The sequence below is a fragment of the Mauremys mutica genome, chromosome 4 (assembly GCF_020497125.1).
Source record: "Mauremys mutica isolate MM-2020 ecotype Southern chromosome 4, ASM2049712v1, whole genome shotgun sequence".
NCBI lineage: Eukaryota > Metazoa > Chordata > Testudines > Geoemydidae > Mauremys > Mauremys mutica.
Genome location: NC_059075.1, coordinates 127,635,149 through 127,651,392, shown reverse-complemented (window position 1 = coordinate 127,651,392; position 16,244 = coordinate 127,635,149). Strand labels below are relative to the sequence as shown.

The window sequence follows — 16,244 nt, the reverse complement described above, 5'->3', positions numbered from 1 at the left end:
GTATTTATGGCGAGAAAGCAACATGGAATAAATAAGTCTTGCTGCTTTTAGTTCATGGCGAGGCCCACAGCAGATCTCTGGTTGCAATGAGTTCCACAGTCCAGGCCTGACTCCGAAGATTTTGTTTCCTGTACCCACAAATCGCCCCATCTCGGGCCATAGCTTTGTTGTCCCTGTGGATCATAGCTGTAGGGTGACCAGATAGCAAGTGTGAAAAATCGGGACAGGGAGTGGGGGGTAATAGGCATCTATATAAGACAAAGATCCAAATATCAGGACTGTCCCTATAAAATCGGGACATTTGGTCACCCTACATAGCTGTTATAGGAGGTTGTCTCACAATCAGCTGAATGTCATGACCTAGCTCTGGGCTCAGTAGTGGGTAGAAAGCTGGTGACCCAGGGGCTGTGTTGCAGAGCAGAGGGGCTACTGTGTTTGGTCCCAGCGTTAATGCTGTCTGGGGATGTGGTGGCTCCCTTCTGAGGCAGGATAAGCCACAGGAACTGAGCCTCCAGGCCATGACTGGATCACCATCAGGGCTACGTCTGATAGGGCGAGGCTGAATCTCCTGGCAGGCAGGAGGGGGCGCTTCTGGGCACCGGCAGGAGTCTGAAAGGCCCTGGGGCTGTGACCACCTGGGCAATCTGCAGGGAAGGTGCCTTCGACAGTGGGGGCTGCTAGGGGGAAGGAGAGTTCTCCTGAGGGCTTCCACCCTCCCACCACTGCTGCCGTCGCCTCAGCGTGGGTTCAGGACGAGCTGGCAGACGGAGCTGCCTGTGCTGTGTGATGGGAGCCCTGCAGCCTCTCACCAGCTCTCCCACAGCTTTATATCACTGTGGGACACCCTGGGGAGAGGCTGAATCTCGTGGGACTCTGCAGGGGAGGCCTTTCTCACTGCTTGCTCTTCTGCCCTGACCAGCCCAGCCTCACCACCGCAGGGTGCTCTCCCACGCCTTCTGTCTGCTGGGCAGAGACCACCCCAGCTGAGGGAACTGACTGCAAGGAGAACCCCCCTCAACAGCTCTCGCCCCGGCTCCCCGGCGGGTCAGGCTGCCTGGCTCCGCGGTGGGAACATTCGGGGTGAGGCAGGCGAGACAGACAGCTTGGCTGCGGTGGCTGCCCGAGCTGGTTAAACATTGGCTCTGGCCGGTTAGGTAACACAATCCGCAGCAGCAGCGGAGAAATGAAACTGCCTTAGTAAACAAGGTGCACTTGCCAGGGCGGCCGAATGCGTGACAAGCCGCTATTCCCTCCCTGCCAATCTGCTGGGGTTATCTATTGACTGAGGATAAACACCTCACCCACTCCATGCTGCCCCAGGGCTCCTACGCGCCATTTGACACCCATGGGCTCCTTTACCTCATGCTCCAGCTATGTAGAAAGAACAAGAGAGGGGCCTGGTGCCAGACCCACGCTGTGACTTAACCTCCCTTGGTGCAGGGCCTCTGCCATGGCTCCTAAACCAGCAGTCAGCAGTCAGGCCTGGCTGTATGGAGCCCATGTTGGCACATGCGAGCCAATACCCACCCCACCCACCACAGAAGGGGCCTAGCTGTGTTGCCAGGCTTCTCAGGGCTTCCCAGCACATTGACCTTCACAAGCCAACCCAGAGCGGGTTCCTGGTGATGGCATCTGGGCTCCATGCAGCCAGCCAGCAGTGGGGTGGAGGAGTGCAGCATCTCCGCCTCTGCTTCTTTCTAGAGCTCTCTTTCGCCAGCCAGAGGAGGTCACTGGAGCAGGACCCATTCCCCTAAGCCAACAAACTCTGGCTGGGGACACACAGTTCCGACCAAGTTTGCACTAGTGACAGGCCAGCGAATTGCTGGCCCCCCTGTACCAAACCCTGCCATGGCTCCTTGCACATGCCACCAGTGGGCCCAAGACAGGTTGTAACAGAGCAGGGGCACACATGCTTCACCCAGCCCAGAGCTGCAGTGGCAGCTTCTCGGGCACCCAAGGCCCTCGTCGAGTTTGCACAAAATGGGGCAGACCTGGTGTTTGTGACTTTCCTGGTTTTGTCACCAGTCTGGTGCTAGGTGGTGTTTTTCTTCAAGCCCCAACTTCAGGAGTCACGTGATAATGTGAAAAATCGCAGCTTGCATTAAAAAAAAAAGACATTTCTAGCCCTCATGGCTACAGAGAAAAGATGGACAATGTGGCCTGGGTGAGACCCTAAGGCAAAGACCAGAAGCCCACACTGATTATTTCTTTAAAGTCTCATGGGTTTGGGGAGCCTGGCTGTTGAGGCACAGCTGATGGAGGACACATGTGCAGTGCTCCAGCTTGGTCGGAGCAGCGTGATCCCAATGCATTCTCCCCCTGATCTGTGCAAGGCAAGCCACTGTGAAAGCTTCTCCATTCTTGCTGCGGCAAATCACCCACCTGCTGAGTCAGGGAGGCCTGAGTCGGGGATGTACTCCTGGGTCTCTCTCCCCTACTCAGACATATCCAGTGCAGGCTGCACTGGCTGGAGCAGAGGGGAAAGTCTGCCCTGCTAAGACGGCCCCCAGCAGGAGGATTCTACTTCCTAGGATCTAGCTGCTGCTGAGAAATTCTAGGGACTTCCTCGGGACCCTTTGGCCACCTGCAGATGAGGCCCTCCATGTACTGATCTCACCCCTCCTGAATGGAAGTGGGGTGCTCTGCCGGGGACAGAGGATCGACACTCAGGGATGAGCCAGGGAGATGCTTTGCCGAGGCAGTTACACAGCAGGAGAGGGTCCAGGCTCTTTAACATGGCAAGAAATACCCTAGTGGTAAAGCTGGAGATCTAGGAAAACCCCTAAAAATGAAAGAGCAGATACACGAGGAGCCCCAGGCAGCTACCCCGGCACCTGAACCCCACATTCTAACTGCTCCCTTTGAGGTAATAAAAAAGAAACTACCCTCTTCCAAGCGCGTTACATTTATTTGCAACAGGGGCTGGTGCTTTGGGGGCAGGAGTAGAGGGGCATGTGCCAGCTCTTAGAAGGGAGAGGGTACAGGGAAAACCTGACACAGGCACCTTCCTGCAGAGGCCCTCAGCATTACAGGCAGACCTGCCTCAGTTTCCCCTTCGTCCATCCCTGTGAAGGAACATTGCCTCTTTCAACAGCAAATTCAAACCCTTGGTGCTTCTGGGAAACCTCTTTCCAGAGTCAACCCCTCATGCCTGGGCCCAGCTTGCACTCACCAAGTAGCTTCTTCCCCTCAGTCATAGGGGCCTCTGGACAAACCTTCCTGACACTTGAGCCAGTCCTCCTGAAAGCTCTCCCCAGAACCCCTCACCGGCAGCTCCCCGCTGCTGCTCTCCTGCAGCGCTTTCCCTCCAGCCACTCTGCTGCTCCATCCATCCACCTCCCCTCTGGTCTCAAACAGCCTCACCTGCCCCTGCCTCACCTCCTATATCTGGCCCAGGTGCCTCCTCGTAAGCCCCATTGGGAAGTAGCTGGGCAGTCATAGGTGCACTGGACCGCGTTCCCTCTTAAAGGGACCAGTCCCCCTGCGATGGGAGGATGTTAGTGCCACACCAAACCCACCGATCTCCCACCTCCCCCAAAGCCATTCTGGGGTAGAGTAAAGCCATCGTGCACATCTGGCCCAGCTCTGCTGTCTGCGTGGTTACCACGCACTGACTCTGCCCAGGAGCGGATGCCTGGGGAGGTCAGCCCAGAACACAAGCAGCCTGGGTGCTACCCAGAAGCGTGAGCGGGCAAGGGCTGCACTGGGGCTTTTCTTTCACGGACCCTTCCTCACCTTCAGGCCTCTGCTTTGCAGAGAACTGGGAGTTGGGGGGGTGGGGCTGAAGTGGTCTGGGGTGAGTGAGCTGCTCCATGGGACTAGTGGTTGCATGTGTGTTGGGTTGGGGGGTGACCTGGGATCTTGGGATGGGAGTGGCCTTGGCACTCTCCTTAAGGTTGCAAGCCACAGCGACACCTTTGGGACACAGCTACCTAGAGGGCATTGGCTCAGCAGGGTGGGTGAGATTCCCCAGGATGTCCCTTATAGGGACCACAGGGGAACCATCCTTTGCTCAACCACCCTACACTTTAACAGTAGCTAGAGTTTGTTCAGTCCCCACAGGGAGAGCTCCATTCTGGTGGCTGCAGCACTGCACTGGCTTCTCCAGACTGGGTCAGGTTCCCAGGTGGGCTCTGATCAAAGCGCATGGTCCCCCAACCCATCCATACCCATAGCCTTGGAGCAGCAAGCTAGAGCCAGACTACAGCTCCTCCAGCCAGGGAACAAGGGGCAAAGACAGCCAGGGTGACAGACAGGGCCATGTTGCTTAATGCACCACTGGAAGGTGCTCAGATGGAAGAACCTGAAGAGAAGAGAACATGGCAGGTGCTTTCAACACCCAGCCCCAGCAACAGCAGGGACCCTGTATGCACATCCATGCGGGCTGCAGGGCCTGCCCACCCTGCCTACCTAGGCCCTTCCACAGCCCCCTCCCCCTCTGCATAAGCTCATCCTCACCACAGCCTGGGAGCATCCCCACTTCACACCTGAGGCACAGGGTCAATCGGTGATTCCCCGGCAGAGCTAAGAACCGGACAGCCAAGGTCGGTGCAACCCATTAGGCAACCTAGGTGGTCGCCTAGGGTGCTAGCATTTGTGGGGCGGCATTTCGGGTCCTTCGGCGGTGACCACGGCAGTAGGTTCTTCAGCCGCCCTGGTCGTTGTCGTCATTTAGGTGGAGGGACCTGGGGCAGGGGGGTGTGGGGAGGGCTGCCTGCAGCAAGTAAGGAGGGGCGCGGCATGCAGGGGAACTGCTCCCCGCCTCAGCTCACCTCTGCTCCGCCTCCTCCCCTGAGCACGCCGCCCCGCTCTGCTTCTCTCCCTCCCAGGCTTGCGGGGCCAAACAGCTGATTGGCACTGCAAGCCTGGGAGGTGGGAGAAGTGGAATGGCGACGGCGTGCTCGGGGAGGAGGTGGAGCAGAGGTGAGCTGGGGCGGGGAGCTGCTGCATGGGGGGGAGGGGTGCCTCAGGGCGGAAGTGGGGAGCTGCTGCGGGGGGGGGGTGTGCCTCAGGGCGGAGGGGGTGGGGAGCTGCCACAGGGGGGGCGCCTCAGGGCGGAGGGGGGAGCTGCCGCAGAGGGAGCACCTCAGAGTGGATAGAGGGGTGGGGAGCTGCCCCGGGGGGGCGCCTCAGGGCGGAGGGCTGCCACAGGGTTTGGGGGGGGGCACAAGGTGGAAGTTTTGCCTAGGGCGCAAAACATCCTTGCACCTGCCTTGCGGACAGCTCTCTCCCCTCAGGTCACTGCTTTGGGAGGAAAAGGCAGCTCAGCTGCGGAGACATTTCTTCCTCCAGGGTTCTCCACCAGGGAGCCTTCTCCAGTAGAACTGAGGAGCTCTGGACTTCAGGCAGGGACCGATGGCCCCAGAACAAATATGAGGGAACAGACATGGGTCCTTCAGGAACAGACTCAAGGCACTCAATCTATTTAGCTTAAGCAACAGAAGGTTCAGGGGTGACTTGATCAAAGCCCATAAATACCTACATGGGGAACAAATCTTTGGCAATGGGCTCTTCAGTCTAGCAGACAAAGGTCTGACACGACCCAATGGCTGGAAGCTGAAGCTAGACAAATTCAGGCTGGAAATACAGTGTACATTTTTTAATAGTGAAGGTACTTAACCTCTGGAACAACTTTACCAAGGGCAGCAGTGGGTTCTCCAACACTGGTCATCTTTAAATTGAGCCTGAAAGTTTCCCTGAAGGATGTGCTCCAGTTCACACAGGCAACCTTATGGAGGAGGTCAGACTAGCAGGGGTAACTACAGTTTCTTGCGAACATGGACTTTGTGACACCCCGCCCCCGCAAACAGCCTGGCCCCACTTTACCCCCAGCCATTACAGAAGCCACAAGGAGGAGGCGTTCACACCGTTTGTAAAAAAAAGCAACAATTTATTTCTGATATACTCATTATCAAAACAGAAAAAGATCTCGTGAGTCCACCAGACCCCTCAGTGCCAGGACACACTAATGCCACGTTCTGTACAGAGACCTTCAAAGGCCAGAAGAACCTTATTTCAGTCCAGCTGAATATTGAGAACAGTCATTGGTTCGAAGAGGCCAAGTGCTTCCAGGACAGTCAAAATCACACAAGAACAAGCTTATTTATGAAAAAATAGCTCTCTATATACATTATATACCCTCTGTTTATGTTACATAAATTAGAAGCAGGAGGAGAGCGCCTCATGGGGAAAGGGGATGTTATCACACTGAGGGGATGGGATTTGGGGGGCACGGAGGCAAACGTCCCAGGAACAAGGAGGGAAGCTCTGCCTGATGCCCCAGCTACTGTCATGGTCCCTCCGGAGCCATCTGAAATTCACAGTTCTCTCCAACTCCCCTTGGGCCAGCGCTGCTTGAAATTCTCTGCTTGGGCCATTCACAGAGCAGCAGGCTACTCATGCCAGCGCACAGCCCGCGTGGCTGGCAGCAGCCCCATGGCAGGCAGCATGGAGAGGGCATGCTTGGCAAAGACACAGTGCTCAGGGCCTGTTCTCTTCATTCCATCTATCACAGGGGGCGGCCTGCTGGCACACCGGTGCATCCCACTTCCTGGACCATGGCTGACTGCAGCAGTAGCCAGGGCCCCCTGCTCTGCTCACACGTTTGAAGTCCCCCGAATTCGATCGTGAAGAACAAAGCACGTCCCTTCCACTCTTCCAGGCTTTGGGGACAGCCAGAGTCACTGTAATTCCACTTGGAAAGAAGAGTCCAGCAATGCAACAACAGAAATAATGGTTTACAATAACCTACTTGAGCCAAAATATCAGCTGTAGTTAGCTAGGTGCCGGCGGGTAACCAGCACATACACTTGTGCCCCTAGGAAGGGGCTGGAGGCTAACACACTGCCCAGGCCAGCAGCTTTGGGTTCCAACGTGTGACAAAAACTCTTGTCTAGGGAGCATGGTTCAGTGCATTATGCCTTGGGTCTCACCCCTGGGCCAGATGGGCAGAGCCCGAGTTCTTGTAGGGCTCCCCTGGCTCCTTAATTTCGGTTCAATACTTCCTCCTCCTTCCAGCCGCTGGAGTTCTTCCCAAACTTGTAGACCAGCCGCCTCCCGTCGACCCGCTCCAGGATTTCCCGCTTGTAGTAGTACCTGGAAGGGAAGGAGGGGACATCAGCCCTGGATGCAAGGCAGCCAAGTGAGCCAGTGTGGAGGCCATCTGGGAAGGGAAGAGCCTGAGGCCGGGGGCGCTGGGGGACAGAGGCTGGGAGAGGAGCTGTCGGGGCAGGGTAGGGAAGCAGAGGAGGCAAAGCATGGAGGTAGGCCCTTGAGCCTTGGAGACAGGCTGGGACTCCACTGCCCTGCATCGCTTGGGTGGGACGGGGGCAATCCCCTGACACCCACCTCATGGCCCGGCTCAGCTTCTCGTAGGTCATGCTGCTGTTCTTCTTCTTCTGTCCCCAGAGCTGAGCCACCGCCTCGGAGCGGAGGAACTTGAAGACGCCTTCGCGTCGGTCCTCCCACTTCATCAGCCCCTCGTTCAGCTCGGGGTGGAGCAGGATGTCCCGGATAAACTCCCACAGGTGAGTCCCTCTCGGGGCTGGAACAGAGAGAGGAGGGACGGTCCAGTTCAATGGGGGGGCTCTTCAGAGCCGGGACCCCAGCAGGCTGAAGGAGGCTCTGCGGATAGTGCTGCCCAGGGCTGGGAGCTCCATGATAACAGCGGCAGCTCCCTGCACCTGGGAACAAATCAGCTCCCCACCCCCCACTCTGTGGGTGCAGACGGTCCAATAGGCAGCAGAGCCCATGTTGTTCCACATGGGAGCTCACTTGGGGGCTGCAGCCCAGACAGGCTACACAGCTGTGACCCACTGAGGCACCTGGGCCCCAGTCCCCAGGGGAGAATCTGTGGGTGGTGCAGATCCACTGGCCCCACGCCGGCCCCCGTACAGGTGAGGCAGGGGTCACAGCAGCTCAGGAGGCAACGGCAGTGCTGTAACGGCCACGGAGCAATAGTCCACGGTGCCGGCTGCGCCATGGGTCAGAGGTCCAGTCCATCTCCCCCATGGCCCCAGCCTCGTGGTGGCACCCCCGGCTCCCAGCCCACCTACTGGGGTGGTGCATTGGGACCAGGGATCGGCCCTTAGGAATTACTGGACCATCAGCAACCAATCGGAAAGCACTGGGGGCTTCCGGTTAGTCACTATGGCCCCGATTCCCTTGAAATCAATGGCACTTAGCACCCAAACACCTTTGAGGATCAGTGCCTAAAGGCTGCACCGTGCAAGGTGCTGGCCCTCAACGTACTATGGGCTATGAACCTCCATCCTTCCTCCCACCTCCCCTCCCCTCCCCAAAGACAGCCGAGACAACTGTCCTGGTCAATTCCAGGGCTGACCATGAACTTCAGCACCCGGACGAGCCAGGGCATAGCAACCCTAGCCCACAGAAGCCCCACTGGCCTCTCACGTACAGTGCTTGCTCTTCTTGGTCTCCAGGCAGTCTCTGTTCTCCTTGCTGAATTTCCGGGGCCTGCCTCTTTTCCGCTTCCCATGCTTGACATCCTCTTTGTCATAGTCGGCAAAGCCATCTGCGCGGGAGGAGGTGGGGCACGTTACTGGGCCTGTCTGGGTTTGATAGTGGGCCCACCCTGCCCTGTGGGGTCTGAGCAGCCTCAGCTCCCGGCTCCTCCTTCTTTAGACATACAAGGGGGGATGCCCACTGTAGTTCCCTAGGGACAGGTCACCTCTGCAGGCTCAGGGAACTGCCAGCCTGCCCGACCTAACCGGCGGTCCCTGTTTAGCCATCCAGCGACAGGGTCCCTTCCCCCATCTCCTACACCTCGGGTTCCCCGGCATGCCCTGGGGAGAAGGCCTGGACACTGGTTCGAATGGTCGCTATGACTTCATCATGCCCTGTTATGCTGAGCGTGGCACAGACCATGGAGTCAAAGAAGCTCCCTGTGCCAGAGGGTTTCTGACCGTTGCCTGTGGGAGCGAGGTGCACCTTGGCCAAGTCCCTAACCCCCATCCCAGTCTGCGGTGCTGCTGGCATCTGTCCCATCGCCTACCTCTTCCCAGGTCGCCATGGCACCAAGATTCTGCCAGCAGCTGCTGAGGCAGAAAATCTCAAAGGCAGATCGCATCCCCTCCCTGTGCACAAAGCAGGGGCAGATGGAGGAGCCCATGTAAAACCCAGAGCCAAAGCCAAGGTGACTTCCTGTCCAGGTTCCATTTTGTCCAGCCCACCAGAGTGCGGGAGATCTGGATAAAAGCTTCTGGGTTTGACCCATTTTGCCTGGATACCAAGGCAATGAGTGCCTGGGAAGTTTCTGAGACAGAAAGCTAAGGCAGGCCATCTTTAGGAGGGGTCAGTTCTCACAGCCTTCTTCCCAGCCCAGGGGACCCAACCAAGCTCTCTCCAGTGGGAAGGGGCCTTTCTTTTCCCTCTCTGACCCGGGTTTTGTTCCAGCCTTGCCCAGCCACAAACTCATCTCTGTCCCGGCCAGCCGGGAAGGAGGCGACTCACCGTCAGAGGAGAACAACTTCACTTCTGTCGGGTCGGGATCTATGTCACTTCCACCGGAGTCTTGGGAGTTGGGGCTGTGGGACATCCCGGTCCCTGCGGGGGCAAATCAGATAGGTTTGATTTCCCATTATTCCCCTCTAGAAAAACTTCCAATCAGCAGAAAGCAGTTCTTCCAGCCAGACACACCAAACGCTCCCCAGCAGGTGGTCTGCCCTGGTAAGGGTTTTTGGGGAACTCCCGCACGAAACTCCAACTGTGTCCCCATCCCAGAGGACCACACATGAGATGCGAGCAGATGCAGGGCCATCCAGGACTGATGGGAGAGCCAGAGCCCACGCCCGCCCCATGGCCAAGGATGCCCCGACACTGAGCGTGAGCAATGAGGGCTTTACCTGAGACAGAGATGTCAGAGCTGCCTGGAGACAGGGCACCGGAAACGTAGCTGAAGTCTGCCTGGTAGAAAGGGTTTGTGGATTTCATCTCCTCCAGGGATTCCTTCGTGCATGAGTTTCCCAGCTCTAGAAAGAGTGGAGGAGAGGGCAGGAAAGGGTGAGCCCCGTCCAGGTAACGGACATGCACATGGCAGGGGCCTCGAGGGACAAGGTGTGGCCAGGACGCTTCTCTTACCGGAGTCCTGGAAGATCTCTTGGGAAGACATGTCCTCTTTCTCTAGCAGGTCAATGATCCAGGTCAGCTCATCCGAGACCGAGACTGCAGGAGGGGGGCGGATAGGAATTAATTGTATTTGACCACTACGAATGGCAAAGGCACCTCCCCATGCTCTTCCTGTGGGCCCCTTCATGGGTTCCCAACCCCCCGAGACTGATCTTCATGGGTTCCAGCTGTTCCCCCGGCTTTTCTGGTGCAAGCCCTGCTATGCTCCCCAATATGCCATCCAAACCTTCCTTATAACTGGGATAGGAATGGGCCTTGCCCCAGGTTATAAGGCCGCAGTGACCGGGGACATGCCAATCTGGGAGCTGCAGGGAGGTGCCAGTCCCCAGCTCTGGCTGGCTAGGCAGGGCCGGCTTGCTGTGGGCCCTGATGATGTGGGGCAGAGGAAGATCTGTGCTGGGTCACTGGCACTCACCGATCTCATGGAGGCGGGTGTAGAGCTCGTCCCCAAGCGGCCCGAAAATGAGCCGCAGCTGCTCCTGCGTGCAGTGGCAGAGCGTGTAGCCGTCCATGTTGCAGCAGGAGAAGTTGATGGCGCTGGCATCATACTTGTTCTTCTCCACGTGATAGCTGATCCACTCCAGCACCTGCGCCTTGCTCCAGAAGTACGGGAGCTCGCCGAACCACGCCGGCTTCTCTGCTGGGGAGAAAGGAGCAGGGCTCAGGGGAGCTGCTCACCCGGTGGGGCACCCAGCACCGGCTGGCTGGGCAGGGCTCTCGATGAGCCCATGTCATAAGGGGTGGGGTTGGCTCTCGTGGGCACAGAGAGTCAGACGGGCGGGAGGGTATCTTGCTTAGTCACTCTTGTGGCATTGTCACGTACACCTGTCTCCTGCTCCTTTATCTCGGATCCTGCCTGACGGCAGGGCCTGAGGAAATGGCCGATGGCAGCTTCTCAGCTCACAGCCCAGTCGTTCCCCAAAGGGCACTGCAGCCCCGCCAGAGGGCATGAGGGACCCCCCCACACCCCAATCCCAACCGCCCGAGAGTGATCTTCCCCTTCCGCTAGCCCCAGCTGGCCAATGGTCCATCCAACCCAGTCCCCTGTCTCTTGCAGCAGACTAAACCCTGATGCTGCCGAGGAAGGACACTGAACTTCCAACCTGCCCCCACAGCCCCCCGGCAATGGGACACACAAACTATAACGATAACACTTTGCACATCAAAACATCTTCTGTCCAGTCTCCCATGGGACCCGCACGTTAATAGGATAAGCCTGGCAGGCACCCCTCTACGGGAGCTATTGAAAATAACATTTAGAGAAGGAAACTGAGGCACAGAGAGGGACAGGGACTTCCCCAGGTCACCCAGTAGCAGAGGTGGGAAGAGAACCCAGGAATCCTAAAGCCCAGTCCTGTGTGCTAACTACTAGGCAACTCTGTCTGCTTTCCAGTCCAGGGGTGGGAATCCATCTGGTGATTAGCTTATGCCCTGACTCATTGTCACTGCAGGTCTCATGCCCGGCTCTGCCCCGTGGCACGCAGGCTCCGGCCCCACCTGTGGTCTCCGCAGGCAGCGCGAGGTTGTCCTCCTTCCCCAGGTGGGCCAGCAGTTCCATGGGGGGCTGAGCCTCCTCCGGCTGGTACATGGCACTGATGTAGTTAGAGAAGATGTTGCTGATTTCACAGGATCCCGCCATAAAGCTCTCTGCCAAGAGATTGCACCTGTCAGCATGACTCCAGCCAGCGCAGCCTGCGGGATACAGACCTTCCCGAGCCGGCACCTGAACCCTGGGCTGGGTACAGCCTGGGAGCACGAAGCCCGCCCCAGCCCCACGGCAGGGATGGGGTTACAGCGAGCAGTCTGTGCATCTCCACGGTTCCCTAGAGCAGCACCCCGATTACCCCTTCTGGTGCCTCTGCGATCCGGGACAGCTGGGATCAGAGCCCAGCCTGCAGATTTCTAGCTGGCGTGAATCGTCATCACATCAAAAAAGGTCAAGCCCTCACTGGACTATTATCAAGCACCCTATGTTCCTTGGGCCCATTGCTGACCTTCCGCTGTAAAACGGATCAGAGACAGACTTCCCCTGGGCTGGAGGCTGCATCCCAACCAGCTTGGCACTTTCAGCAAGCCGCTGATTGAGCACCAGGATGAGAACAAGCAGCTGTCATTGGTTCCAAGGCCTCCTTCCATCCAGGCTGTAAGTCTGATAGCACCTGGCCAGGAGGAAGGGGATGTGCAGTGGGGCTGGGGTGGATGGGACTCGGAGTCTCCTGCTTAGCAGCTTCATCGCATTGTCATTTGCAGAGAGCTGCGGTTTGGCTGCTCCACCGGGAAAGAGGCCATATGAAAATTCGGTCATCACTACTCACCCCATGGCCCCATCTCCCAAAGCACCCCAGTCCCCGTGCAGCGCAGGGGCGCCCGGCCAGCCACACTCGCTCCCATCCACCGGCTCCCCAGATGCCGGTGTCCTCAGCCCAGTCCTCGAACCCAGCCTTAAATGACCCAGAGAAGCGACTGTCCCGGCATCAACAGGCCTGCCCGGGCGTGAAAGCTGGCGAGCAGGAATGCTGGTACTCACCTGCCTCAGCCCAGGGCAGCGGAGGTCTGTGCGGGTGCTTTCTACCCTTAGTGCCCAAAGGGCTTGTGGCACGTTTGGCCAACAGGTGGCTGGCGAATAAGGAGCAGCATCCCCCAGCAAGCGCAGGGTGCACGAACACCTCCACCCTCAGTGAAGTGTAACAGCACCTTTAAAGCACGGAGCACAAAGGCTTTGGTACCTACCACAGTGCCCCCCAGCAGCAGCAGTTAATCCACAGGCAGCGAAGGGAGCTTGTAAATACTCCAGGTGCACCCACTGGCTTCTAACCACTACTCATCTGTGCCTGAGCCCTTAGCGCCTACCCCTATAGGCGGCCCCTCCCGGGTACCTCGCCTTATATAGCGTGTCTGCGGTAACACGATCTCACGGCTCTAGGGGAATTCCTAGCCCAAGTATTCAAGCTCCCAGCTCCATCGGATTTGCATAATAGGTGCCACTGGCCCCATGCCAGCGCTTTCTTGCCGGGAAATCAGGGCTGGCCAGTTTAATGATTGTCAAAGCCCTTGCCCAGCCTGTGCCAGCGTCTCACCCCTCACCATGTTTTTCTCTCTTTCTAATCTCACGTGTTTGTTTGCTCACAAAAGCAGGTTAATTGGCCACCTCCTCCCTGCCAGGAATAGCAGCCATGTAAGGGGCTGGCGTGCCAGCCGGGCCTCTCCCTGCCAGGAGCTCAGCACAGGGTGAAGGGGGCAGCTGGCCAGACAAACTTGTACTCTGGCCCCCACCAACAATATGCAGCTCCCCTTGACTGAGCTAAGAACCTCAGCAACAGCTCCGGATCCCCCCAAAATCTAGAGTTCAGGTTCAGCCCAGACCTCGTAAGTGACCCCTCTAAAATGGGCACTGCACCGTCTGGAGTGGAATCACGCCGGGCCATGAGAGGAGGGGCCTGTTCGCCGCTTGGCCAGCCTGATGCAGCGACAGCGCCTCCAGAGCCAGGGCAGCGCCACTGGGCAAGACAGGCCCTAAGTCTCCCCCAGCCAGGCCCGGAGCTGGGCTGAGTCCTGGGGGGCAGCTGATTTGACCAGAGAATGGTGTAAATCGGGCGATGGGAAGAGAGGATTTTCCTTATTCTGCTGCTTCCGATGTGTGCATGGATTTATTTCTGACCAGCTCCGGCTGGGGTGGGGGTCCCTCCTGCCCATTCCCACCCCTCCACTTCCCAGGCGCTGGAGAGGGCTGTTTGTCCCAGCCCTGCCAAAGTCAGTGGCATCTTGCTCACACTCACACAGGACCAGGCTGCAGTGGACAGGCAGGGGATTCTTTACTGAGGCTGCAGGTCACGGACGGATCCCGTGGTTCTCTCCAGCTCCCAGCCTGCACTGCCTGGTGTCGCCACACATAGGATGAATCCTGGCCTGGAAGGGACGGCTGAGTGTGCGACAACACATATGTGTACACCCAGATGTGGCACAATGTGCACACACACACAGACGCACGCACACACACACACACACACGCACTACAGCGCTCTCACACTGAGCGCTGCACCATTTGTAACCCTGAAAAGTCAACGTTTCCAGGTGGCCCGAGTTTAGCCCCCGCTGTGGCTGTGAACAGCCCACCTAACCGGCTGCTCCAGTCACAGGCATTTCACACCTCCACCCAGTGACATCACACCCGGTTACCCCACTTCTGGGAAAGTTGCCATGGCCTCGGTGTTACCTGGGCCTGTGACGCCATCCAAGAGGCAGCAGGTCAAGCTGGCTAATGACCCAGCCTAATTTCATTGTTCTTCAGGACAGTCATTAGTGCATTGTGTATGACGGGGATGCCGCCCGGCCTTTTGCTTTCTGGGCACTACACATTAACACACGGAGGCTCCCGCTGTGCACCCCCCAGCCCCACGCCTCTCCTGGAGGCCTAGCTGCAGGCTTCGCGCTGTTTGCCTGCACCTGACAGCGAGACAGTTTTGGCTGAAGAGGCTGACGGCACAACTAGGGTGAGATGTTATTCCTCGTCAATGGCATTTCAATCGCCCCAGCCCCTGTGTCATAGACTCGTAGAATATCAGGGTTGGAAGGGACCTCAGGAGGTATCTAGTCCAACCCCCTGCTCAAAGCAGGGCCCTCAGTATCCCTCTCTTACAACTGAGGTTCAGCTAACCCAGTAACTAGCTCCTAGACCATCCTTCCTACTCTTTCACCCAAGAGTCCCAAACCAGCTTATAAACTGCCCCTGACCCCCCAAGATCACTCCCCTCCACTGCTGAAATGCAGCCCCCTCGGGGCAGAATGTGGCAGCTGTTTCATGGGGCACAGCAGCCCCAGGCAGCATGGGGCAGGGAGTTGAAATCGCAGGGCTTTCTCGCAGCCTTGCTCTCAGGATGCGACCTGGAGGGAAACATACCCCATTATATAATCCCTGCACTCCCCTGCCTCAAATCCAACTTGCCCCACAGGTCCGAGCTGGAGAAGCCGCTTTTGTCCCAGCATAGCCTGGAGCCTGCCCAGGAACTGAGCTCCAAAGTTCCCCTAGGATTGACTCAGGGAGCAGCAGTGACCAGACGTGGTGTTATCTCTACCCCACTCACACCTGTACACCTGCAGGACAACAGGTGCATCTGACACACAAGCCTAGGGCCTCATTGCCCTCTGGTGGCCAAGTCTGGCATAGCATCCTTTTGGGGGCACCCTCAGCAGCCACCTGGACTTAAAGGGGGTGATTTGTACAGTGTGGAAAATGTGCCTCCAGATGAGGCAGCCGAGCACCCCAAGAGGCATTGCCGCTGCAAAGGGCTGTTTGTGCAGGCAGGGGCCAGTTTGCAGAGGCTGCTGACTGTGTGTTCGAGCCGGAGGATACCGATGCCTGTCAGCAGGTTTCGAAATGTGTTTCCAGTCTGCCGTGGAACAACAACAAAAGCTTTCCGAGGAATTGCCTCAGGGGAGAGGGGTACGTGGCCAGAGCCGGGTGGTGAGGGTGCCGTTGGGGTAGCCCTGCTCTGGACCTTGCTCAGGAGTTCTAGCTCCAGTTGGCCTGTGTGTAATTGAACTTTTAGCCACAGGACTACGCTCCTCCCTGCACAAAGCTAGGTTCCCAATCCCTAGGATCCCTGGTAGGAGCAGGGCCCCTGTTCCCATACCTTTCCGCCGCTCATGGCTGTTTGCTACAGAAGACCGTTAGGAGGTGCTGGGCCCACTTTTTCAAGCCTTTCCTTGTAACCGTGAGGGCTAGAAATGGGACTTCTATTTAAAAAATGCAAGCTGAGTGTCTTATGAAATCACAGGACTCCAGGAGCTGGGCCTTGAAGGACCCCCGCCCCCCAAATAGCACAAGGCTCATGATACAAAGCAAGGCTGGACTGCTCTCGCTCTCCCCAAACTAGGGGGGGTGATAGCTGAGCCCTCCCGGGCAATGTTCCCCAACTCTGCAGCGCACTGCTGCCTGCAGTCTGTCAGAGCAGTGCAAGACATGCATGCTGACTCAAGGCTTTTAGCATAGCTGGGGTTTATTGGTGGAGGGTGGGGGAAGGGGAGGAGCGGGTGAGATGGAGGGTGGGGAGGCAGGGGGGTGCCCAGGACAAGCTGATCAATTGGCAGGTTCATTTGGA

The 16,244-nt window shown here is 57.7% G+C and overlaps 1 protein-coding gene across 4 annotated transcripts; it reads right to left on the bottom strand.

Moving 5' to 3' along the window:
* Positions 1-5,873: 5,873 nt before the first annotated feature.
* Positions 5,874-15,173, bottom strand: ELF3 (E74 like ETS transcription factor 3). 4 transcript variants are annotated; one of them, XM_045016851.1, is made up of 9 exons: positions 15,044-15,173; positions 11,644-11,793; positions 10,562-10,786; positions 10,099-10,182; positions 9,864-9,989; positions 9,472-9,564; positions 8,417-8,533; positions 7,348-7,543; positions 5,874-7,095 (listed from the first exon to the last, which is right to left on the bottom strand). In XM_045016851.1, exons 2-9 carry the CDS (start codon positions 11,783-11,785, stop codon positions 6,984-6,986), a joined length of 1,095 nt encoding a protein of 364 aa, XP_044872786.1. In that variant the 5' UTR covers positions 11,786-11,793; positions 15,044-15,173; the 3' UTR covers positions 5,874-6,983. The 4 variants fall into 4 exon arrangements, with proteins under 4 accessions (XP_044872786.1, XP_044872783.1, XP_044872787.1 ...); XM_045016848.1 differs by lacking the exon at positions 15,044-15,173 and adding an exon at positions 12,877-13,033; XM_045016852.1 differs by lacking the exon at positions 15,044-15,173 and adding an exon at positions 12,877-13,033 and having other exon boundaries at positions 10,562-10,783.
* Positions 15,174-16,244: the final 1,071 nt, after the last annotated feature.